Consider the following 26,374-nt stretch of genomic DNA (forward strand, 5'->3'; position numbering starts at 1 on the left):
GACCTGAAAAAATGAAGAGGTGTGGAATCTATGGTGCTTGAAGTCTAGTGTAAAGTGACTCTACAGTCAATAATTTTGGGAACGACGTCATCAGCTGTTTGTCCAAGAGCCTGAATAGAATCTATGAGGGATTATGAAAAGGGAGAGGCACCAGATCACCGAATGGCTAGCTTGCTTACTTATGACATTTTCCACATTACCTTCCCTGTGAAGAATGTCAATGACCATCTGCAGGTGTAGTCTGCATGGTGTATTAAACAACTTAATAGATTTTACGTAATATTAAACGGAATTATGGGTTTTACTTTTTTCAATACCTTGAAAAAACGTCTTCCACGATATTATATTGTTTTTAATCAATTGTTGAGAGCATATAAATCGTATTCCTGCCTCAATTTTATTTTTAAGCGTAAAAAAATAATGTCAGATTTAAATGAACAGGTATATGAATTAAAAATTGATTTTCCGTATCAAAAAACGGGCTGAACAACGGGTCCCCGTTGTTCAGCCAGAACAACGGGGACCCGCTAACAACCTGTGGATGCAGATTTTCTTTCTATGATTTACATAGAAAGAAAAATATGAAATCTGAATTTGTTATGTAATAAATATATATTTAAAAAACCGTAAACTGTTTGTTGCGTAATAGGTGTATCCCCGCCCCTATTCACTTGCTCGGCGCAGCCGCAGTAGCGGTGTGGACTCCGCCATCGGGGGAAAGGCACAGAGACTCTTCGACAGGCAGCCCTCGCACGTTTCTAACGTCTTTAACAGCAAGTTGATCTTCAAATACTGTTTTTTATCACCTGACTCGCTCTCTCGTTTTAGTTACTGCGGACGAATTAGTTCGACCGCTCGGTGTATAGCATTATTACCCAAGCGCGTAGTTTTTTTTAACCATAATCTAGAAGTAACGGTCAGTGGAGAACCTGAGCAGGCTAGCTAACGTTAGCTAGCGACCTGGCTAGCTGCACACGAGCTGAGCGCTGCTCAGTGGTGGGGTGGGGTGGGGGGGCGGTTTGCCTACAGTGGCGTTTGATGGATCCTAGAATCGCCTGGTTTCAGCCAGAACAACGGGGACCCGCTAACAACCTGTGGATGCAGATTTGGGAGACGACGCAGGGGCTCGGGTATTTGCACGTCAATAGCAGCTACTCTACGGGATCTCAGAGCACTCCGAGCCTGAAACCAATCGTCAACAACGGGGCGTCGGGAGCCGTCCTCACTTGCAGAAACGGGACGCTCGACTCGCACAACGGTGGTGGAGACGTCAAGACTCAGGGGATGTCTACCTCAGCTGGGGTTGGAGAAATGACGGAACAGCGGGACTTTATACCACTGGACACCAACAGCAACCACAACAACCGAGCCGCGGGCAGGGGCGGTGTCGGTGGAGGGGGGCAGCAGGGCAGTGGGGTTGCTGTGCTTTGGAGGGGACTCACGGACGGACACCCCAACAAAAGAAAGAGAGACAATAAAGCTAGCACTTTCGGATTCAATTCCAGTCTCTTGAACAATGGTTGCGGCTCTAACACGGAAAGATATGAAGGTTACACGGGCACGCCTTGGAAAGTCAGGAACTACTCTGAAGGAGTTGTTGGGTAAGAGTGAGTCTGTTGAAGTTTAATTTGGCTGCGTTGCAGGTGATCACCTGCTGCTAAAAGTGAAACTCTACTAATCGGTTTTCATTGTGTTTAGCTTAGTGCTGGAGCATAAACTAGTATGTTTACAATTAAAGGACAAGGGGAGAGGCTGCTCGTCTCACCCCACCCACTGGCTTACTTCCACTTAATAGAATAGGTCAACTGTAGTTTATTTAGCTGGTGAAAAAGTGACTTCTGTTGAAGTTTAAATAGGAGACCTCTATATGTCTTCAGCTGCACTTACTATGAGAGATATTGAAATTCACTCCTTAAAAGGGAAATCCCACATACAGAAGTTGAGTTAGTGACTTGTTGAGGCAGCTGTTAGAAATAATGCTGGCTTTCAACTAAGTTATATTTCTTGCTTCTCATAAATGGAGTATTTCAGGTAAGTTGAGAAACGGCACTTCTCAAAATTTAAAGAAGCCACATATAAAATTAAACCTTTAAAGATATTGCATGGTTGATTAACTTTTTCCAAAAAGTACACATACCATACACTACTGCTTGAAGTATGGATTTCCAGTAAAACATATAAATATTAAATTATAAAAACTGATGAAGAAGAAAAAAAGAATCATCTTCTGATTTGCATGCAATTGGGTTAACATTACAAGATACACAAGAATGCAGTGGCATTAGTGAACACTATGGCAAGACAAGTGACTTGATGGATCAAGACATTGATGCAAATGCATTTAAGTTGTACTGGGTTCAGACTTGTATGTTTAATCCAAAGTTTGACTCAGACAACCTCAGAGCCATCAGGGACACTACCATGGATGGCAAAGGTTGACCGTAACAATAATCATGTTCAAAACGTTGCAGGCACAAATTTGTTTACATACTTTTAGAAAATTTCCACCAACCTTTATTCTGTCTATATTTGACACTGGTCAAATGATTAAATATCGTTGGCATTGCAGTCGCATCACCTTCAGTAGTTGCACGATTTTCCAGTTCAGTGGTATTGCCACTTTTCTTAGCTTGTAGTGCTATCGCAAACTGCAATTTCTTGCTTTCTTGTCTTGTGTTGGTTAAACTTTTTTCTACATCCATAAATTGACTTTACAGAAAAGTCTGGTTTGTACCTTGAAACATTAGAGAATTTTCTGTTTCTCTAGCCTTTGCAGGCTAACATCTTAGTGTTTATTATGTAAAAAAAAATGGTGTAACATGGCTAACAAGTCGTGTTTATATCTGAGAAAGTCACATTCAAAAGAGCAGAGGATAATTAAAACTTTAAATTGTGATAGTAGGGAAGTATTTTAGAGAAAACTTGAGGTTGGGCTTTAGTTTAACTAGTTACTACCAACGTGAATCGTAGAATCTGCAGTTGTCTGTAGTTAAGCTCTCACTGCTTGTTCAATTTTTATTTTTTTTACTTTTTATATATTTTTGTTGATGTAGCAACAATATTAGTCATGGGGATACATGATATATGTGCAACAAACTGTTAGTAACAACTAAATGCAGTTTAACAAATTATTTTTTTAATGAAGTTGTAGAGATGGAGACTTCACTGAAATCATCCTTTGAGGTTATGTCTATTATGCCGATATAGTTCATAGGGGAGTTTGAAAAGACTAAAAATAAAATAAAATATGAATAATCAGTCTGATGAGCCAAAATAACGAAAAAGCCAATCTGCAAGGGAAGGCGGGGTTCTTTAGAAAGACTGAAGAATTATTGCTAAGGTAATAATTATTACAGTAATTATTGCTGAAGAATAATTACTTTATTACACTGTGAAATGTAATAAAGTGTGTGCTTGTAGGTAAAACAAAGAAATGTGAAATGGCTTTAGGCCTTTCATGTTGAGAGATTGACAGTATTAGAATGCACATTAAGATGAGAAAATGACAGCATAAAAACTCTTAATGCATCACAGTACACATGTGAGGCTTATAGTAGAACAATGGGAAAATCTTCTCACTTTGGATGAAATTAGTGTAAGAGTGATCTGACATAAATGTCAGTGAACAATGTAAGGAGAACAAGTCACACTTTGAAAATAGGACAAGAAGAAGATGGCTCTGGAAACAGTCTGGCTACAAGATTCCTAACTCTACTAGATATTTGCTTCAGGTGGTCAGGGAGAGCTGTATCCATGGTTGAGGCACCACAGACCACAGAGCTCACAGATAGAGCTCCACTATTTATCACAATGTGCACCATATTAACACAGCAAATTACTCATTGAAACTGTTAGTTTATAAACTCCCAAGTGTCACAAGCTTACACTTAGAATGCCAATAGGATATTCAACATGCTGGATGGAGCCTCATTGCGGTGGATGCCCTCATCTGACAGGTCAGAGTGGCCAAGAATCAAGAGCATTGAATGTATCCATTAAAAGAACAGAATGGGAGTAATGGAAGTGTAGACTTCTCATAACTTGTGGCAATGACACGTTTTTAGCAATATCACATTTGCTAAATATCACATTTTCTAACATCTTGCAACCCTATTTTTCTTTTAAACCTAGGGATGGACAATATATCACCTTCAACATCCATATTACTAGCCAATGTTTGTCATTTTTTAACATATCCGTATCGGTCCATTAAGTAAAACTGGGCTGATGTTACCAGCTGATATTTATTTCTGTGTTGTAGCTGTTTTGGATGGAGCTGGTCATGTGGTTTTTGTTTGGTTAAGTGATTGGATTGTGATTCAACACAGGATTATGGGGTATATCGGCCACAACGGCAGCATTAAAATCTGATATTGAATCGACCCAAATTTGCATATTACTGCATTTCTATTTAAAACAAAATATTTTTTTCTATATAATATAAAAGTTATGCATACAAATATGTATTTTCTATAAACTTAGATTGCTGAAAACTTTCAGGTTTGAGGAACTTTTTTCTGAGAATAGAGAGTGTGTGCTTCTACCTCTCAAACTTACTGCTGCTTCAAAAACATTTTAATAAGGCTGCCCAATCAACTTCTTTATATATTAAATCTTGGATAGTAGTAAAAGCTTATTGCTCCAGATCAAACAAACCTTCAAGGAGCTTTGAAGAGTGGCTTTCAACAAAAGAAAGCCTTAATGCAAAGTTGTTGTCTGTGGTTAATAATGTGAAAATTTGATTTATGCTTAATTTTTGTTGCGATGGATCTTTTATAATATACTTTTATTATTCTGGATGACTTTTAGCATAACTTTTTGCTGTGTTTATTATCTTAGTTGTTTATAGTGTTATAACTGTGGAGAAAGATTTCATGGGTGCGGCTCTGAAATAAACATTTTCCTCTCCTCTTCCTGACGGTTAAACATGTGGAGACAAGCAGAACACAAGAGTGTAGAGTTCAGCCTTTTGCTGATCCTCATTTATAGTAATATGGGAGCTTTGTTTGCATGAGGACATTCTTTACTGATAAGCTCTGCTAATACCAGAACCTTAAGCTAACAGCTGGGATCAGGCACCACTGATGGCCTTCAGTACTCAGGCAAGTCATGATGTCAGCACAGTCTGAGACATTGCCACATTATTTAAAAATGAACTAGTGATGACATACAGTATGTATGTGCATGTAAAAACAAACTTTGCTGGGCTACAAGTTATATTTTTTCGGTAATGATATGAAAGAACTTCAACAGTTGGGATGAACAGTGATAAAACATTTTTAGATGAGTGAAGAAAATAGCTACAAGACAAATGACAATCTTCCTACTTCAGACGTTACATTTTAGCTACAAGGTGTTAGCAGATGAACCAGAAACCCGGCACGCCAATGTCATCCAGTGGTTTGCCACAAAATGGCACAAGGCATAAATGAAAGTGTCCTGTTTCCAATTATTTTTAGCTCAATCCGAACCTTGTATTTAATACAAAATATAAATATAGCATTTTCCCAAGCAGAACACAAGACTGTGCAATTGAGCTGTTTTGGGTTGGGAGTAAACGCAAATAAAATGAACAAAAATATCGTTTTCTATTTACAAGAACCAAAAAGGGTAACATAGGAGTAAGTTAAAATGCGCTTCAGCAGGACAGTTTGTACTCTATATTTGGCCATGTGGCTTGGCTAGAGAGGCAGAGGCATTAGCTTATTTGTGTTTGACTCTCTGCCAGGCTTTCTGGAACTGGGAAGGTCCAAGTAAAGCAGCCTGATTCATGATGGCATTGGATCAGTGTTTGCATGCTCCACACAGCTCGACTTCCTCTGAACAAAGCCAACCCTCTCGAGAGACAAACCTTCGCTCGCTCTTCCTCTTCTGACCAATCACATTTGGAGCTTGAAGGGAGGGCTAATTTTCTAGACAAGTGATTGGTGTTTTGTTTAGATTCTTTATATGGACATAGCGAGTCTCTATCCTGAGAGAGCTGTGTCCCCCCCTTTTTTTTTTTCTTGCTGATCCCGGTTTTCTAATTTAGTGTGTTTGATTGTAAAGATAAAACAAAAGATCCCACAGATTCATCCAATTTATAAACTGTTTTAATGAATAATTATAGTTATTTTTAAATTTGCAAACATGCTTGGGATGATACAAGAGAAGGTTACTTCAAATGTAATAAAAAGTGTGGTTAATTGTTCAGCGATGAAATGCCCCAGAGCAGGGTTTTATTGCCTTGTTGTTATTGCTGCTTTTTAGAGATTTATGACACCCAGCATTAACACGCAGGCAACACCTCTTCTTGAAGCCGTTTTATTAAAAACATGCTCAACACAGCGGCTGCAGTATTTAACATCTGTTAGACCCTCCTGTGTTTCCTTACTCGCTGTCTGGTGTTCAGACAATGTTGAAACATCATAACTGCGGATCAGTCTGGCCCCTAAAACCAGCGCAGGTGGACCACTGTCCACAACCCTACCTTCAAGTGTGTAGTGAAGAATGTGTCTTCCTGTCCAGAGGAAAGTTATTCTGTAAACCAGACTTTTGTCACTCTGCAAAACATCTTTTTTAAAAACTGGGTTGTTGTAAGGAGCTACCAGTGCTTTATACTGTTTCTGCTCATCAAAACGGGTCCAAGGAGGAACAAACAGCATGTGAATCATTGACCAGAATTTGATGCCCATGATTCAGTATTTTCTGCCAATTGGTAGCAATTGTTTAGTTCTGTTGATGTCAATGTGAAGACATTCTCTACGACAAATTGATTGCTTTCTTTTCATATTTGTAGTATATTCAACATAAAGACATGTTTAAAAACGCTGCAAACTTTATGAAGCTGTTCTGCTTGGCACTTTATTGTTTTGATTTGGCTTTAAGGCAGCACAACGTCAGGAAAATATGAGTGTGATTTTTATTGTGGAATATTGCAGTAACCATAAGTTACTATTATTAACCCAGATTATCCGCAGTCTTATGAGTTTTCTTTGAGCTCTCACCACAACTTTCATAATGTAAAAAAATCCTCTAACTTGCTAAAAATATTCTAGGCAGGCAGTAGTGCTTAAACGATTAATCGGATTAATCGCCATGAATGGATTATTGAAATCAATTAATCATTAATTTGAGTATACAAACCTGTGCCTTTTGCTGAAAGAATAACATACTAATAGCAGTAATTAAGGCAAAACCTTACAAAAATTTTACATTTTGCATCTAGGATAAATTCAGAACTCCTCAAGTGGCATAGTTTTAGCTTCACCCAGTTCAAATTCTATAAATTATTTTTGATTTAAACACCTTTTGCTATCCAATCAGTAATAGCTTAATCCAAAAATAATCAAAAGCCCTTAACTATATTGATAAGTAGAAAGGGCTAAGCTTTTCACATGCTGTTAGAAGTATTTTTTTACCTGCATCCTTTGCTATAAATGATCAAGCATACACTAAAGAAATGCTCTGTTATTGTATTTTAATTTAAAAATTTCATTAAATTATTTGCATTTTTGTATGCATTTCCAATTTTGAATAAAATAACCTTAAGGGGTTAAATGGAAAATAATGAATAGACTAATTGATGGCTAAAATAATTGTTAGTTGTAGCTCTAGCAGGCAGAGATCAAATGCATGGCACCTGAAATATTGGAGTATTCCAAATATTGCACCCAAGTAGCCATTTATTGTAATTATTGATATAACACTGACTATTCACTGCTCTGTAGGTGCAATATTTTCAGGTTGCTACATCTGAAATAAAGCCAAAAGGCGCATTCTTCCATTTTCTTTGTTTCACGGTTTCTGTGAGGTATTAAAAAGTCGTAAAACACTTTAATGTAGAATCATCTCATTTTCTAGCCTTAAAATGTCCTAAATCTGTCCAGATCTTTCCTGTCTTTATTATTGTTTCTGCTCAGGAAATTACAATCAAAATATTCTTGTTCCCTTATCTACTTCCAGTACTTAAGGAGGCTGTATATTTAACAAGGCTGGGCTTGGCAAAACATTTCCCAGTTTGGCTCTAAAAGCAGAACTGAAAAAGTTGCCATCAGTGTTGTTTGACTGTGGAGTTTCTGAGCCTCAATTGGTAACATGGGCGACTTCAGTTAGAAGATTACCGGGTCATTCCTGACCCTCTGTGTGGATTTATCTTTCAGGAAGATGCTGAAACCGTTTCAGCTTCATGTGAAATGTTTTGCTAGTGCTTTTCTGTCAGTCTGTTATTTGTTGTCTCATTTCAAGTCTAAGATTAGCCTGCTGCACCACTCACAACACAACCACCTCTGTCACCTACATTCATCAGCATGTGTTCTTTTGTGTAACCAGAGCTGTTTGGCTCTTTGATCCAACAGTTGGCATCCCTGATCGTTGATTGATAAAAAATTAATGGGTGTGTCATCTGTACGGTACAGACACCTCTGCTTTTGTTTGGGGTTGTCCTCATTTTGTGAACCAGTATTTAATGCATGGCAACCCTGGCAGTTCAAAGCTGCTGTTGTGTGTTGGAGGTTCAATAGGTACAGCAGTGTCACATAACAGCTTTGTTGCAGAGTTTGGCAATGCCTAAAAATGTAAGCCTTTGTGAAAATAGGGTCATGATGTCAGTACACTTTCTAGCCGCGAACACCTAATTTTTAATGCTAGTTTGAGTAAATTGCGACTTGGGTAACTACAGCTAGACCAGTCATATTTATGAGGCGTTTCTTTGTAGATAAGTATTACTTCTTAGAGTATATAATGCATTATAAATTGACAAGTGAATATAGAGAAAATAGATATAGAGTGTCTATGGATTTTAAGAACATTAGCTGACCATGAGTCTATTTCTACTTAACAAATGGCTCACATTTCTGAGGCATTTCAGCACTTCCCAACCTGCTATATGTTTGGCCTTTAGCTTATTTGTATTTTCAAAGTTTGAGCCAGCTTTTCTTCATTCCTTCTTAATTAATTTACCTAAAATTTTACCTGGCCTTTCTGATGCCTTTGAACGATTCAAAGAACTAATCTTGCCTTCCAGACAAGGTGTTGCACAGTTTTTATACAGAAGCAAAGCAGGAATGTTGAAAGTCCTGCTAAATTGTTTGCACAGGATTGCTAGTCAAGTGTCCACCATTTATGATCTGTGGTTAAATAAAAAAAAATTAAAATTAAATCTTAACACTATTGAGTGCCAAACAGGCTGTCATTTGTCTCTGGTCAAGAAACAACCTGCTTGTAGTTTAGCTCAATTTATTTATAGAAATAAAACTAACCAGATCTGGTGCCTATCTAATTCCAGCTGTTTCAGAATGAAATGTAGTGGTGGTAAACATCTTAGTTGTGTATTAGTTTTAGTGACCTGTTATCAGTATGTGCTGTATTGCTGTTCAAAGCACTAGACTCCAGGGTTGTTCATAAACTTTAAACCAAGAGTAGATGTGATTGTTTGTTTCGATTATGCAGAAACCACTAAGCAAAAAGAGTTGATTTGGGTGTTCTAGCACCATCTTAAGACAAAAATTTGCTAGTTAGTTTGTAGAAGACTATCAAATCAGAGTAAATTTAAGGAAACCATCTAAAAGGAAGACTTGACATTAAATTCATCCATATATAAGATATGTTTAATTTTTCAAAACTAGAACGCTAAACTAGGAGTTACAAAACACTGGGTACACAACAGCTAAATAGAGGCAAATATTTAACAATATTACTGGAAAAACTTGGAAGCCTCCCTAGAGACACAACTGTTTCCATGATTCAGTTTGATCGGTTTAAGTATCTTAGATTTTGAAGACAATTTAAACTAAACGGTGAAAGAGCTTTTAGTTCATCTCTAGCAGGAACCTCTGACGCAGATGCTAAGATTAGCATAGTAATGTTTATCCAGTCTCTGTATTCTCACAGAGCATACAAATTATTCATATCTCTGGAAACATTTCTTCTCTTTCCTGAGTACCCAGCATGTTACCAAACAAATGCTCCCTTCGACGCCTTACCAACCAAGTGTTGTTGGCCGGCCTGCCAGGCTGCTTTTATCAGCTAATTATCACCAACAAAAGACTTCCCTTTTACTTCAGAGCTATGTCAGGATTGCTCATCATGGGACATACTTCACAACCACTGTTGTATTTTAAGACCGTGAGAACTCATGGCACGCTACCTTCCTGCTCAAAACATAATCAGGTTAAAGTGAACATCAAACGTTTGTTTTTTGCTCTATGATTAGACATTAATAGTGTAGCATCTTCTGTAGAGGTGCGGCTAGGAGAATTGTGTTAAGCTTCTTCTAAAGTATACATTAACTAGGGCCGGACAGTGTAGTTGAAAAACATAACATGATGTAAGCATTTTATGTCAGTATAATTATTGATTATTTTTTTGTTTTAAATATCTGAGATACTTCCAAACTAGAGATGTTATCTTTCCTGTTTTGTCCACAGTTTTCACTCCACCTGTTATTTTTAAGCAGTTATGAGGGACAGTGGCGAAACCTGTAACTGCTGCTGCGCGAGTGACTCAACAGGTTGTTGCTAGGTAACCAAATACTGAGTTAGTTGATGCCACTTATCTTGCTTAGCTGGCACTGAGAGGTTGAGTGACTAAAGTATTTCCTCTGCCTACATCCCCCAGAATGCTATGCGGTTCTGGATCAGGGTTCCATGAACTTAAATATCCCATCAGACAGATTATCTATTGATATTGATCATGTATCTATCACAGTATATCAGTTCAGTACGTCGCCTCCTAGATGTTTTGCCTTCAAGTAGTGAATGTGTAAGATGACTGAAAAGTACAATAATTTTTTTTTAAGCGTTTTAAGTTTGCAAGGTTTGAGGATTCCATATGAAATCTTACTTTAAATTGAATGTCTTAGATTCCTTTCTTTTTAATCTGCAAATAGAAAACCACACCATAATCTTGTTTTTATTCAGTTTTTAAAATCATGAGCAGATTGTCTGAAGTTCAGTGTTGCAATGGATGTGCAGCGAAAATGTTTTCCTTCTGCTTCTGTAAGGTTTTAAACGGCTCTTACTGAAGATTACATAACTTTACTACAGCAGTATGGGATTGACAGATAAACGGTGCCAATGTGCTCTGAAGGCAGGCTTCACAGCTACGATGTAATGTGATCCGTGAAGGTGGAGCATGGGTCGCTCTTATTACATGAGGACAAGGGAGCTGTCGTTGCCTGTTTACTGTGAAATGAAACCTACTGATTGTGGAACTCCCTCCCTCCCTCCCTTCCTCCCTTACCTTATCTGTGGTCCAAACAAAACATTTTAAATAATATACATAAATCCTCTGAGTTTAAACAACAACAACAAAAAAAACCCCCCATAGTTTTTATATTTTAAAATTGTTTACATTACAATTTTTATTTAGGATGCATTAAAAGTTTGCTCTGGTTATTTGTAAAACTAGGTAGCCTCATGTTACATTGCTCACAGAATGGTAAAATGAGTATTTTATTGGTCTGCAGATTTTTTTTTGCCTGGTTTGAACTAACCAAGCAGATTGCTTGTGAAACCATCCTTTGCTCTGAGCCATGAGAAGTTGGCATGCGCTCTCCCTCTGCTCTGAATCACAATGAACAGGCAGGTCAGTGCGAGTCTCCCAGCTTTATTCGGAGCTGCTTTGGAGCTGAGACAGAGCGCAGCCCTCTGTTAACAAGTAATAAAGATAAGAAAAACCTGTTGCTGCATAATTGTTGTATAATAAAAACATGTCACATTTTTAACATCAGGGATTGTGGTCACACCCTGACGCTCCCACTTAAGCTGAAAGGTTGATGGCTTGGCAGCAGCAACTTAGTAAAATCAGGTGTTAACCTGTTTGATGTTGCATATAAAGTTGTTTTTTTTATGTTTTATAACTCTGCCTTTTAAAATGTAGATTTTCATATTTGATTTTACTGCATTTTCAAAAATTGGCAATCGATCCTCAGATATTGGTGCAAGTTAACATGGTGGCATCAGGTGGTTGCTGCAGAGCGCAAACATCGCCAAGTCGTCTGGATGTCTGAACACATTGAGATGCTGCCATGCAAAGTTGCCACTGAATCTATATAACATCCAAATATTCTAGATCAAATGCAGCACATTAAACTTGTAGATGTTGTAAAGGCAAAAATAATAATCACCCAACTTCTAAGATCAAATACTTTTGCAATGTAGATTTCAGTTGCTAGGTTTCTTTTACTCTGAAATGAAACCTGTGTGTGTGTGTGCGTGTGCGTGTGTGTGTGTGTGCGCGCGTGCATGCGTGTGTGCATACGTGTGCGCGTGCATGTGTGTGTGTGTGTGCGTGTATAAAGGGGGCTGGAGTCTGCAGTGTTCATTGTGAAAGAAGCATCTTTAAAGCTAAATGTTTTGCTGGAGCCAGAAGCAACAGGATGAAACTGTCCCCTGACAAAAACTATAAATTATGTCTGTCACAGCTGATTTGTTGTCATATTTTGAAATGGTTTCATATGATACTATAACTTATGTTTGGTAAACCTAAAAGCCTGGCAGGTCAGTTTTACAACCTTTGAGCCAAATCTAGAACATAAAAACAGGCCACTTATCTGATGACTAATTCTTGTAAACAAAGTTAACCCATATAATTGAGTTTTCTTTAAAATTAAAATCAAAACTGTTTTTCATGTTCCATACAGAATAAAATCTCACTTACTTAGATTTTGCTTTTTTTACATTTTTTTTATACATTTTTAGAGTAAGTTAGAGATTGTTGTTGTCAAATGTTCTGACTTGTGTATTGCTCCAGGCATCGTAAGCTAAATCATGCGTGTGCAATGTTAATATGAGTCGACTCGTCATTGAGTTCACTTGTCTGTTGCAAATCACCTGGAAAGATCGAGAGGTAAAGGCAAAGTGCTGAATGACAAATAGTCATTTATTTATCTGAGTTTCTTTAGCTTCGTGCAGGCTGTAAAACTCTCTGGCCTCTAATGATAGCAAGGCAAACATCTATAAAGCAACACACTCATGGTTATCAATGCTTGTTAGTTTTAACTGGAAGCCTGTTTAATTTTGCTGTTGTATTACATCATAGTTGTGTCTTATGAATTTTTCCACCCAAATTTTTTTTTTTCACTTAAGTTCAATTTAGCTAACTAAAGGAACAGAAAAAGCCTGCAAGAAAACACTTAGGGAGCAAAATGCAAGGTGCTCTTAGGGTTATAATCCAAACAGTTACTGTTTGTAGCTTTATAGGTTTTTGACATGTCCAACTCTGGTACACATTGCTTCTGTGTCCTTATTTCACTCACACCAGCAACATGTCTGGCATATTTAGAAGGCGTAACGAGCCTGTTTTTTAGTCCTCATGGCCGTGTTTGTGTTCCTGTTGGACCGCCCACACAGGCTTGTCCCTGCATCCATGAGCATGCAGCCAAAACTGCTCAGTGAAAAGGTCAGCGCATGTGGGCACAGCGACCCGTCCCTAGGACAAACGTGGAACCCTTCTGTTGCGTGCGTCTCTCGAGTCCAGATTCTTGTTGACATTACATGAGTACACAGCATGAGTCCTTTTTTGTTTTGGTTTAGCCTGGTTCTTTTTTTTCGGAATTGCACGAATTGCTTTGTACAAGAGAAGTCTTTGTTTCCTGTTCCCTAAGGAGAGCCGCTGTCTGGCACAAAAGCATTCTTTATTTCCTGTAATATTAACTTGTTAGTCAGTCAGCGAAGCTAATTTGAACAAGTGTTTGTTGGAAAAGCTATTTTTCTAGAAAAGACGTTTTATTACAACTACTGGTTTCCTGGATGTTCACAAATCTTAAAAGTTTTTAGATGTATCATAGAGGCACTTTATATTTTCCCAGAGTAGGGGTTTTCTTTAATTTTTTATAATTAAATAAAACAAACAACTTATTTGTTTTGTTGTTTTTTTTTTCTTTTTGGAAGAAAAACTTACCTTTTTTTAAAAAAAAAAAAAGAAAAAAAAAGAAAAAAGAATTAATTGTGTAATTAAATTATATTTACTTATTGTCCCCATGAAGAAATAAAATGATCCCAGTTATTATAAACCAATTTGAAAATAAAAAGTCCAGAGTCTTCACAATGCCAAATATGATGAACTTGAATTGGAAATGAACAAAAATACTCCTGATTTCAGTCCTGCGTTGTCTCTTTGGATGTCCATCATCCAACAGTGCTTGTGTTGCTGTGCTGATTTAACAAATCCTTACAGAACCTCCAAAGTCCTGTTTACATACAAAGTAGCGCTGCATGGTGTCGGTAGGACACTATGCGGTTTGACACAGAAGTTTGATGGAAAACAGTTGTAACTTTGGTTTAAAATTAAGAAAATAAACTCAAAAACTGTATACTACAAATGCTTAAGTTGACAAATTATTATTAACATCAGCAATTAACTTGACTTTGTCAGGATCACTCAGTGTCTGACTCTTAGCACCCACTCTCTGTGAGGGGCTCAGAAGAGGAGAGCACAATTTCCGTGAAACACAGGAAGGCAGCTCCAGTTGCCTCAGCTTAAATCAGTGTCTCATTTTGAGCGGTGCTGCATCTGTTATTGCCAAACATTTAAAGTTCCCGTTTTGCGTTTCGAACTGTGAACACATGACTGTTACTCTAAGCGTGCGTCTGTTTTCACCTGCCTCCACTTCTGTCACTAAAGTGTACTTCCCTTTCCTCTGTGTGTTTTGCAGCTTGCACGAGGAAATCAAGGATTTCTACGAGTACATCTCCCCACGGCCAGAGGAGGAAAAGATGAGATTAGAGGTTGTGGACAGAATAAAGGGAGTTATCAAGAACCTTTGGCCCAGTGCTGAGGTAAACCTCCCTTTTTTTGTTTTTTTTTCTTTTTTTTTTAATGCAGCAATCGCCCTCCCCTGCTTGCATCAAAGGAATAAAGTGAACAGTTTGAATCATTGGTAACTTATTAGCGCTGATACAGTTGCGTACATTGCCCAGGCTGCACAAGTTGACAACACAGCTCTCAATTACAACAGCCTACAGTGCTGTCAGGTTGAATGTGCTATCAGGCCACTAGCAACAAATGTCCTCCGACTCTTTATCTCTCTGCGCCACAGTTCTGTTTGGCTCAAGCTATCAGTACCACCTCAGGCATTATTGCATTTACTGACTTTGATCTTGCTGATAGAGCAGCGGGTTTCTAAGTGTGTCTGCTGTGGGCCTAAAATAGGAAGCGCAGTACTCTTCCAGCCTTGGACAGCTTTGTATCTATGTTGATTTCTTGCCGCTGGGAGCAGGGGCAGTGTGGCCGTCCAGTTTTCACAGTGCTTGCTTAACTCATAACCGTCACCCAGAAAACGCTAACATGTTATCCAATAAGTCCATGAGGACACCGAAAGTTAAAGAATTAACTTGCTTACAAACATGTCTGCTATTCACTTTGCAAACCGACTGCATTAAACCGCTGAGTGTGGTTTAGCAATGATAAGATACGTTAGGTCTACCAGCGCAAATTAGGGGTGGGCAATATGGACTTAAAGTTTTATCAGGATATTTTGTGATACTGTTGTGATAACGATAACAGTGGTGATAAGAACTATTGATCATTTCTTTAGGTAATTGTATGGCTGTGACTGCGTGACACAGCAATCAAAGCCCCACAAGCACAAATAATGCTACTAAAAAGCACCTATTTATAATAATTTAGGACACCAGTCACAAAAGAAGTGATTTGTGTCACTAAAATGCAAACACTTAAAGCATTTAAAAATGATTTGTGTTTATTGATGCTCTTTTATTGAACAATGGAGAAACATTGCAACATTAACGATGCAAACTGTCTTAGTTTATTTTTTAATAATTAAAACATCATTAATTGGAATTTATTGTGGTAACAAGTCAAATTCTTATAAGAAATTTTATCACAATGAATAATAATCGATGTGATAAATGCCCACCCCCCTCTCAATCCGTCCATTAGAAATTTGCCTGAAAGATTACCGTAGTCTCGCGCAAGTCGCAAAAAAAATAAAATAAAATAAAATAAAATGCATCATGAAGAGAACAAAAACTGTGCCATTGTATTGTGACTAAGACGTGAAGTTCTAAAACAAGAAATTGAACATTTGAAATATATTCTAAGCTGATTAATTAAACTAGTAAAACTTTTATTAAAAAGTTTTGGGGTTTAAGAAATTTCACTTTTAAGGGCTAATTTGAGAGGAGAGATAAAAAGTAAAAAATTCAAAGTTTCAGAACCATTGGCTTCACAAACCAGAAGCTGCCCAGAAGAAACAGAAAAAGAGGCCCAGAAATGTCTGCTGCCTCATTCACAGGACCAGCTTAATGATTTCAGGTGATCCGTTTCCACATTTCCATTTCTTGACTTGTCTGATGGGGAGATCTCAGCACAACAACTTATTGTTCAAACCAAAAGGTCACTGAGACAGGAAGGCAGCTGGTTCTGGTTCTGTTTGTTACATATCCATGTTTGAATTCGTAACCTGGTCATATGACAGAAACGCAAAGCAAAAATCTTGCAGGAATTTTACAAGTTAGACCAATGCAGAAAATCATGCAGCACAAACAAACTTCCATTCTAACTGAATTTCAACATGTTTATTAGCATTTTTGTATTTTTGTAGTCAGGCAGAAGTTTTGGAATCAAAAATGGGGAATAGTGCAAGCCATACAGACTTTTTTTTCCTACTCCATTCTTGGAATAAATATTGATTATGTTAAACCTCTTCTTACCTAAAACTGGATGGAAGTGGCAAAATATGAAAGCAGTTGTTGTTGGTGAAAGATGATATCTGAGTTGTTGTGTTCACTACGCTCTGATGCATTGCATCCGGGTTGAAAAAGGTTGCCTTAGTCCTGGAACTGAATGACCGTCGGTTAGGGACGAGACACAACACGGCTAACCTTTGTCACCATGCGCAGTTACGTCACAGTTCATGAAAGCCTGCTGGACTCGGTTTCATTCACAGTCAGCTTAGGATCTTTACATGTGACTGAGCTGTTTATTAGCGTGTGCTTGTATGTGGTGATGTGGAGAGGAGGTTTAGGGGAGCAGGGTCAAGGCTTAGGTCTATTTGTGCACTGCGACATGGGTGTTTCAAAGGAAACAATAATATTTCTGTCCTCCCAGTAGCTTACACATTAAGAGATTAGTGGGTTGTTTAGTTTAAATTCTTGTCATATCTTAGCTTATTAGAAAGACCTAACAGAAAATGTAAAAAAAAGTATATCAAACAGTATTTTATGTGAAATTTGTTATTAAAAACATATGTTGTCTACATAGAAAGTAATTTTTTCTTTTTCTTTAGGTCCAAGTGTTTGGGAGTTTCAGCACTGGCCTTTACTTGCCGACAAGGTAAGCTAGAGTCAAATTTATGCAAATTCTTCTCACAGACCTTTCCAAGCTGAGACTTGTTGTTGACTTATAACCAAATCAGTTTTGCGTCTCAAAGAATTAACTTCTGTAATAACAAACAGGGTTAGAGGCTGTAATGAGAATGCGAGCTGAAGTTGATAGCTGCGCCGTATTTTTAGATGAACTTTAAAAGCAGAAAGATTGTTCTCAGAATGCATCTTATTTTTTCCTCATTCGTTTACGTCTGCATCAGTTCCGTGGCCTTCCTTTTTTTTTTTTCCATTTACTGAGCAAAATTTGGTTAAGTCAGCTGCTCCTGACTTGACCACAGCCTGATAAATCTCTGAAGACACATGCATTCATCAAATGTCTCTTGCTGACCATTTTGATGAGTGCATAATCTCTATGTCTTGCACTTCTGCAAGCAAGGGGAAAGCTGGGTGTTGGGGCATTTGCTCAAAGGTTAGGGAAGATTCTGGTGATGGAACATGTCAAATGAACACATAGGTTTAGTTTAAAAATATTTATTTCATACTTACCTAGAATAACTTGATAAAAATATACTACAATTTTCTACTGCCATTATCTATCAATCTGCTACTGTTTCTGATTTTTTAAAAAAAAAAAAGTTATTCCTAGAGTGGCCTCTGCTGGTAAGAGACTACTTGAAGACAATAATCACTCCCCCTTCATCCACAGTTATTCATGTGGAATTTGTGGATCCGTGGCAGGTTACTGGATAATTATGTAGTAGGATTAATCAATTTTGTTCTTCAATATTTTGCGTGTTTATTTAATGGTATCAAAGTACACATCATTTATTACTTTTATTGAAACATATCTTTCATTTGGCTCTTATTTATCCTGGCTAGGTGTGTTAAGAATCACAGCTTTGACAAACAGTTTTGCTTTTAATTTTGCAGATGCTGACAGATTTCACTTGTAGCTACAGAAGAAAGTTGCACATTTTCTCCACAAGGGGGAACCAAAGCTTCGCTCATGACAACTGTAGTTTGCAGGAGATATTTGAAGTGTCAGGCAGAAGCAAATTGAGGAATATGTATACTTGTTAAATATATTAAAAGGTACGACATTATATAATGAGTTTTATTTTTTACCTTAATTTCTTCATAGCAGAGAGGGTTCTCAGTTTGTTGTTGTTTTTTAAGAGTTTCAGGACCAGTCCATCAGTCAAAGATCATAATCAGACATGGAAAATGCTTTTCCCATGTTTGGCTCTGATCGGTGAACTGAAGGTTCATTAAATACATAACTAAATTCTCCCACTGTTTCCAGTCTGTATACTCATTAATGAGCTGCATGTATTTTAATGTGCTTTTTAAATGGCAAATCAGATAAAGCTTAAATGGATTAATCTTACGATTCCTTTGTTTACTATTGGATTTCCCTCCATCAGAGATCATTTAGTGTATTTATTTCATTCCTTGACATAAAAGATCAGACTCACTTGAAGTTTGAATATGCAGGAGAGACCTCAAAAACAAAGCATAAATCAGTGTTAATCAGGAATGACCTGATCAGTGTACCTGGAGTATCAGAGAAGACTATGTTATGGTCTTTTATATCTTCTGTTTCTTAGACTAAACATAAGCTTCACTCTTTCTTTCCCTACAGCGACATTGATCTGGTGGTTTTTGGGAAGTGGGACACACTGCCTCTCTGGACTCTGGAGGATGAACTGCGAAAAAACAATGTTGCAGATGAGAACTCCATCAAAGTTTTGGATAAAGCGACGGTAACATTTCACTCCTCAAAAAACCCCCACAAAACAGTGTGATCTTGTAGTCTTGCATGATACTTTTTCTGACAAATATCTGGCGTGTTTTGCTTTACTTTTTTTGAATGGGTTCCAATTCTACTTGCGTTTTCATGATTCACCTTAATCTAAATCTAAAGTAAATATTTTTCCACTGTCTTTCATCGTGAGTTATTTTTTTGGTCTGTGTTTTAGGTTCCCATCATCAAACTTACTGATTCCTTTACTGAGGTCAAAGTGGACATCAGTTTCAACGTGAATGGAGGTGTTAAAGCTGCTCGGCTCATCAAGGAATTTAAGGAGGTAAGATCTGCAGCGAAGGCCCTTTGCTCAGCTGTAACACGGCTCCTGGATTCACTGATGCAACTTTTAATCACCTGTGGAGACACTGGCAGGATTTTTATCACTTTTATCACAGGAGACATAGTAGGAGTTTAAAATTATTCTGTCTTTTGGTTTCTTTGTCCATTTTTTCACCTGCAGAAATATCCTGTCCTGCCTTACCTAGTCCTTGTGCTGAAGCAGTTTCTACTTCAGAGAGACCTCAATGAGGTTTTTACTGGTGGAATTGGTTCCTACAGTCTCTTCCTCATGGCTGTTAGCTTCCTGCAGGTTTGTTTTGCAAATCTAGGGATTTTCATTCCCCATGTTCCTAATCCTCTCTTTACTCTCTCTGAATATTCACCAATTCACCTGCTTTTGCTTTTTTGTCCAGCTTCATAACAGGGACGTTTCCAGCCCCAACATAAACATCGGTGTTCTGCTAATTGAATTCTTTGAGCTCTATGGTCGCAACTTCAACTACCTGAAGACAGGCATCAGGATAACAGACGGTGGTTGTTATGTTGCCAAAGATGAGGTTCAGAAAAACATGATGGATGGATACAGGCCCTCTATGCTCTACATTGAGGATCCTCTGCAGCCAGGTAGGAACAGGAAACAACAGAAACGGAAGGAGGTCGGAATTACCTAATTGACATGTTGCCTCCGTCTTGCTATCAATAGACAATGATGTTGGCCGGAGCTCATATGGTGCCATGCAGGTGAAGCAGGCGTTTGATTATGCCTATGTTGTCCTCGGCCATGCTGTGTCACCCATTGCCAAGTACTACCCCAACAATGAGAATGAGAGGTAAAGTGCTAACCACAAACATGCTACTCATGCACTACAGAATACTCCTAAGTATTCTTAGAAGCTGTTTTCATTAGCAGTCCTAATTTAAAGAGTCTGTATTTGGAAATTAACTGTTTTTCTCACTGTTCCTAACCTCAGTATACTTGGTCGGATAATCCGAGTGACTCAGGAGGTGGATGAGTATAGGGAATGGATCCGAAAGAACTGGGACAGCCAGTCTCAGAATGATCGCTCTCTCAACAGTATGTATTAGTTGTACTTGTAACAAAGATTATATCACTCCATTGATACGAGCTGCAGCTACAACGCATCCCTCTCGTTTCCTATAGGAAATGACGTCAAACTACTTGAGTCCAAACAGCTTGACGAGTGCAACAACAACTTCCCGGACGACGAAGATGTTGTGGTTCTTCCTTCTGCTCCTCACAGCAAGTCCTCTTCCAACACTTCTTCTCCACTCCCGTCTCTGGGCTCGTCTCCTTCCTCGTCCCCGCTGTCGCCGTCTTCCACATCCTCCAGCGATGGGGTCAGTTTCCATCACACTTAAATATCATATAACCAAAAGAACGAGCAAAGATAACTTGATTAAATATAAAATACAGATTTAAAATGATAATTTCATTTATTAGAGGCAAAAGCTATCCAGATGAAATGGGCCAATATAAAATTGTGGATCTGAACGACTTTGACAAAAAAATAAATAAAAAAATAAAAAAAAAGCAAAAGAGGTCGGTAAGAAGGAAATGCTTCATGTAGATTTGTGTTGTTGGTGGTTTCCTTTAGGATTCGGATGGTACTCCATGCAAGACAGTCAAACAACAGCCTGTCCGAAATGCTAGCACACACAGAGAAAAGTCTACAGTGGTCAGTAATCACCGCATACAGAACCACTCTACCAGCACTCCACCTGCAAGCAACAAAGGAGGAAAGGTATGCTTAGTCTCAATTTTCTGTTATTAAAGGGTTCAAGAGGAATAGTTCCATATTTCTTTGTTTAGATTTTTGGGAGTTTTTTTCTTGAATAATAGTGTTTTTTATTTTTTAGAGTTCCTATTTTTGACCTTTTGGAAAATTATTTAAGACACTGATTTAGCGAGTGAATTAGTGGTATGAAACCGTATCTTTAGGTATGCCCTAGGGTATATCCTTCCACTGATTATTTTTGTTTTAAGGTATCTTAAGCAGTTGGGTTGCATAGCAGTGAGGGTACGTTTCTATAGCTCAGCAGCTAAAAAAAAAAAAAAAAAAAAAAAAAAAGGGGAACTTTTACTCACCTTAGATGCTCACGTAAAACCCAATCCATATTGATAAGTTAATTTTCTACCCACATCTACAGTGACGTTGTGATTGTTGCTTTCTGTGTCTACCATTCTTTGCAGCTGTAGCTAGTTATCTAAGCCTCTCAATGTCTTTTCAGTCATTGCGTTACCTGAACATTTTTAGGATTTACTCATCTAGTGAATGGGAAAATTGTCCCCTGATGGCATTTCCAGTACTCCCACTGTTTTACAATTTCTGGCTGTCAGCTGTGAAAACTGCCAAACGGTCAGCTTAAAAAAAATATCTGAGAACCAGCTGACTATAAATCAGAATATGACTGGCTTAGAACATTTATGCATTTTTACTGTTATTTAGTTTAAGAGTGAAGGTATTCAGACAAGGAAGCAGATTACACTAGAGTAGACACATTCTGCCTAGCAACAATTTCTGATTGGCTAATTTTTTACCCAATACAAAATGAGTCACATGGCAAAGCTGAATCAAAAACATTAAAAAAAAACAAAAACATAGTGACATCTGATCAAGAAGCCCTTTAGTGTCCCCAGACTATGATACAACTCTGGTTTAACCGTTGAATTTCTGAGACCAATTTTTCACACACCTCAATCAAATAAGCAGGTCATTAACCAGACAGTGAAGAACTTGACTGCATGGAGATAAAATAGTATATAATTCAGCCATTTGTTTCAGATGGGGTGAACCAGGAACAAATTTGAAGGTTGTAAGAGTTTGTCTTTAGTTGTGCTAAAGTCAAACTCTCCCCATTAACAGTTTGTCCTTGGGGGTCAAGGACAAACTCAGTGAGTGAGTTTGAAACCACTGTTCTGTCATGCTTCGACATCTGATTGTTGCTTTGTGGTCTTATGTGCTTTTTCCAGGCCAGGATGTCTCGTTCCAACAACAAGAGCGGCCACCACGGCCAGCAGAACTCGTCCTTCAGCTCCAAAAGTCATCAGAGCAACAAGCCACACCAGCAGGGGAACAGCAAGAAGAGGAAAAACATACGAGACTCTACACAAGAAGATCTTTGCAGATAGGGGTTTGTCTGCTCATCTGTGTTGTCACCGACAACCATCTCCCTTCCCCCCACCCACATCCCCGTCTGCAACTGACTATCCTATCCCACTTCTGCTGCCAGATGGGGGAAGTTGTTAATTTGAAAACTTCTGCAGAATCGGTCACCCATTTTTTATGGTGGCAGGTATTTTCTAGCAGAAATAGGAAAAAAAAAAGTGTTATTGACCATAGGTTTAATTTCTTGGAGCTGAACTGAATCACAGACATTCATCTGCTTTCCAGCAGCTTTTACGAAGTAGTTATTCCTTCCCACAGCCAGCCTCTTGTGCCTCCTTCTGTCGAGGATCGAACAGGTTGGATGTCTGGAATCTCCTCTGGAGCAACATCTGGAACTGCCGGCTGGAAAAAAAAAAAAGAAAAAAAAGGATCAAAACTATTGTGCAAAAACGTTTAAAACAAAAAAAGTAGAAATTGCAAAATGTACAAAAATATAATGCTGAAAAACAAACATACACAGATTTTCTTTTAAAGCTGTTCACTTACAAATCAATCAGTAAGAGTGGGAAATAACTTATGCATGAGATTTTTTCTGTTGGTTGATTCTACTGTTGGATTAATCTGTTTTGTTATGTCCAAACAGATTGTACAAAAATTTGTACGAAAAACAAGCATATGCAAAAAAAGAACAAAAAAACAAACTGTTAACACAAGTTTCATACGATGTTTTTACAAGATTTCCTGATTGAAGTCACAGACATGCACATCTTATTCCCATTCCTGTTTGGCTAAAGCCAACAGGTGGTTTGGATCCCATTGCCAACGGAAATCATCAGCATCCACTTTTACTCCTGGTCCCCGTCTATGATTGTGCTACTGTGTTAATATTTAGCCTTGAGAGAGCCAGAGCTTAGACTACGTCTCCCTAGATGACGGAACGGAGCTCTGTCGCAGCAAGCTCAGTAGCACTACCACACCAGTGTAAAGGCTTTAAAACTGCAGATTTAAATATATATTTGTGGTGATAATGGTTTTATGAAAAATCCTAAACTTGAAATGTGTCAACAGTTAAACTATGGGGGGGTGGGGATAATCAGTTTATTTGGTAATCTACCTATTACAGAATCGTTTGTATTCGTTAAATGTATTTATTTTTTTATTAATTACATGAACATAGTATGGATAAATGTATAAATGTATTATTAACATTAGAGCCCATATCTTCAAGTCCTATATTTGAAATAGAATATGTCATGGGAAGGTGGGGTGGGGTAGGAACAAGCATTCAGGTAAAGTAAAATATCACCTTTTATTGTTTCTGCTAGACTTTTTTTTATTTTTTTTTATTTCACTGACTGTTGAGTGACCAAGTTTCTTTTGATAATTGAAGAGACCATTTTGTAGGTCATATATTGAGAAATGTCTTTTAATTTGTGGCTGGTCTATCTAGACTAAAAAGGGAGCTTTTTTGCCTTTTGTTTGTTGATTTTTGTTGTCCAAATTTCTAAAATGTCATGGCTGCAAACACTTTACAAAATGTCAAATCCTTCTGTTCTGCTGCTGCAGTACAACAATTAACCTGTAGATGGAGTTATAGCTCTATGTCTTAATCTATACACTTTGGGCTTGTATACTGCATTTGAGTAGTTTATTTAACTGTCACTTTTTGTTATTGGTTCTTTAAATGCTCATATCCCCACTGAATGGGCAGCTGCACACACAAACTCCCCTTTTAAGCTGAGTACTTGCTTGGAGGGAGTGACACACCAAAGCACAGCTCAGCCTCTTATTCTCATCCTGAAATGACCCTTAAATTTAAAATAACCAGCAATAAGCATCACCTTTTATTCTCTTCTATTTTGCATGCCTAAACAAACAAAAGCACATTCAAGTCTCCTTACTGCCCATTAGAATTTGTGTTAAAAGGATAAAAGACAGTTCCACCCCTCCTCACCAACCAGGGTTACAGTTGTGGTTAAAATGCAGTATAGAAGCGCAGCAGGGCTTCTGATGGACAGATGAAGAGAGATGTGAACCAGATTTGATGTGCCATCTGAATGTCCCCTCTCCACCTCACTTTTCACTTCAGAAAGGCTTTGAACCCAACTGAACTCATCTAAAAAAAAGGTTGTTCTTCTGCAGCTATTACAATTCATGCAATAAAAAACATTACCATTACAATGTGTGTTTTTTCTTTACCTCTGACTTTTTGTGATGTATGATATGAAAACGAGCGCCATCAGTGGCGATGCAGACGATATGACTCACCGTTCAGGATGACGGGTTGGACTTGTCAATTGGACCAGGTTTTTTTTTTTTTTGTAAACTTATTGCTTTCTTATGAGGTCCAAAATTAGTCTTTCTAAATTGCCGTTAGGATAAATGTGCTTGTTTATTCTGTATGTCTCTGTGATAGACTGATGACCTATTGAGGTATCAGCCCACCTGAGCATCATCTCAGTGGATAAACTGATTTTATTTACGCCATTTTAAAATTAGTACATTTTGATTTTAGTACTGGGGCAAATTAATTTTTACTCCTATTTTGACATGACTACCTAATTTTTAGACCAGAGTGAAAACTACCATGACTAAGTTATTCCACTGATAAAACTCCACTTAAAAAAATTATAAATTTTTAATTAAAGCACAGTTTTAATCAGTGAAACCTGTTCTTAAGTTGTTTTTATTTCCACTATAGTCTAATAATTGGGCCGCATTCTTTTAAGGACCGCCACTGGCCGTGGTAAATGGCGCACTCGGGCATGCGCGTGGGTGTCGGTGACAGTGATGGAGTGGAGGAGGAGCGACGTTGCGGTGATGAGCGAGCGCGCGCAGTGCCTGATGAGGAGGAGCACGGGGACCATAACATTACGCGCTCAGTCTGTATCTCCAGTGGACAGTAATGTAGATTTATCCCCCCGGACGTTGTTGAGCCGCGCAGGTAAGACCCTGAACTCGAAGTAAATAAATTAAGAACTATTATTTCTCCAAGTGAGACCTCATATGATGAATGCTTTTTGTCCCACCGCTGAGGGAGAGTTTGATTTTTAGTTCCTCACTGCTGACAGGACGTTGTATAGATTTGACCGTTTTAGAAATGAAAACGTTTTTGCTTTTCTTTGGGTTTCACAACGTGCTTTTGCAATTTGCTGTTTGACTAAGCCAGAAGTTCAACCGGTGTTTGAAAACACGCGTGCCAACGAGATTGTCGCTTTCAATGAACTTGAACACGAGTTGCGGGTTAAAATGTGGAAACGTGTGTTTGATGACACGCGGTATCTGAATACAGTATCAGAAACCTTTTATCTGCGTTTACCCCATTTTATCTAGCTTTTATCTCTTCTCTGGTTAAAACGGTATTCTCATGACTGTTGAGCAAAGCAGACGTGAAAGTATGCACCTTCTCTCGCTAATTGTGAGGTGTTTCCGTACCAAACGAGCATCTTTCTTCTGGGATGGACTTGGTATAAACAAAGCAGTGAAATCTTGACGTCTTCATGTCGTTATCTCCTGTTTTCTTTTGCGATAGGGACCTTAAGTACCTTCTAGAGCTAAACTTAAAAAAATATTTTCAGCGTAAGACAGCGGCTCTTTTCCTCGTTGCAAATATGCAGAACTGCTACTGACGTGTAAGAGGCTGGTTTACAACGATTCCTTCATTTTCCTTTGCATCTCTGATAAAATTCCTGATGAAAAAGTTTAAAATGTCACCTCCGTGCGTTTCAATCACTTAAAATTTCATCGATGTTAATTTTGTAATAGGAATTTAATTCAAACTAAATTCATATAGACGTATTTCAAAGAGTTATCAATCTCAAGGTGTTTTCATTTACTATAGCCTACAGATTTTATCATACACATTTGGAAGATTAAATCTGGCAAACCAA

At 38.0% G+C, this 26,374-nt stretch overlaps 2 protein-coding genes across 6 annotated transcripts in view; both read left to right on the forward strand.

Annotated features, from left to right (window-relative positions):
- Nucleotides 1-694: 694 nt before the first annotated feature.
- tent4b (terminal nucleotidyltransferase 4B) lies at nucleotides 695-24,660 on the forward strand. The gene is made up of 12 exons (XM_007552146.2): nucleotides 695-1,601; nucleotides 14,636-14,759; nucleotides 17,231-17,277; nucleotides 18,913-19,033; nucleotides 19,250-19,357; nucleotides 19,538-19,666; nucleotides 19,770-19,980; nucleotides 20,060-20,186; nucleotides 20,328-20,431; nucleotides 20,519-20,715; nucleotides 20,973-21,119; nucleotides 22,349-24,660. The coding sequence occupies exons 1-12, from the start codon at nucleotides 1,039-1,041 to the stop codon at nucleotides 22,505-22,507; spliced, it is 2,037 nt and encodes a 678-aa protein (XP_007552208.1). The 5' UTR covers nucleotides 695-1,038; the 3' UTR covers nucleotides 22,508-24,660.
- A 609-nt stretch (nucleotides 24,661-25,269) lies between these two features.
- adcy7 (adenylate cyclase 7) overlaps nucleotides 25,270-26,374 on the forward strand; it is a 68,026-nt gene continuing 66,921 nt past the window's right edge. For 2 of the 5 annotated variants that reach the window (XM_007552151.2, XM_007552155.2), the window contains exon 1: nucleotides 25,270-25,428. The gene's annotated coding sequence lies outside the window, so the exon portion shown is untranslated. The remainder of the gene's footprint in view (nucleotides 25,429-26,374) is intronic. The other 3 variants (XM_007552147.2, XM_007552154.2, XM_007552156.2) reach the window with 2 other exon arrangements.

This window comes from Poecilia formosa, unplaced genomic scaffold (genome assembly GCF_000485575.1).
Source record: "Poecilia formosa unplaced genomic scaffold, Poecilia_formosa-5.1.2 Scaffold46, whole genome shotgun sequence".
Classification (NCBI taxonomy): Eukaryota; Metazoa; Chordata; class Actinopteri; order Cyprinodontiformes; family Poeciliidae; genus Poecilia; species Poecilia formosa.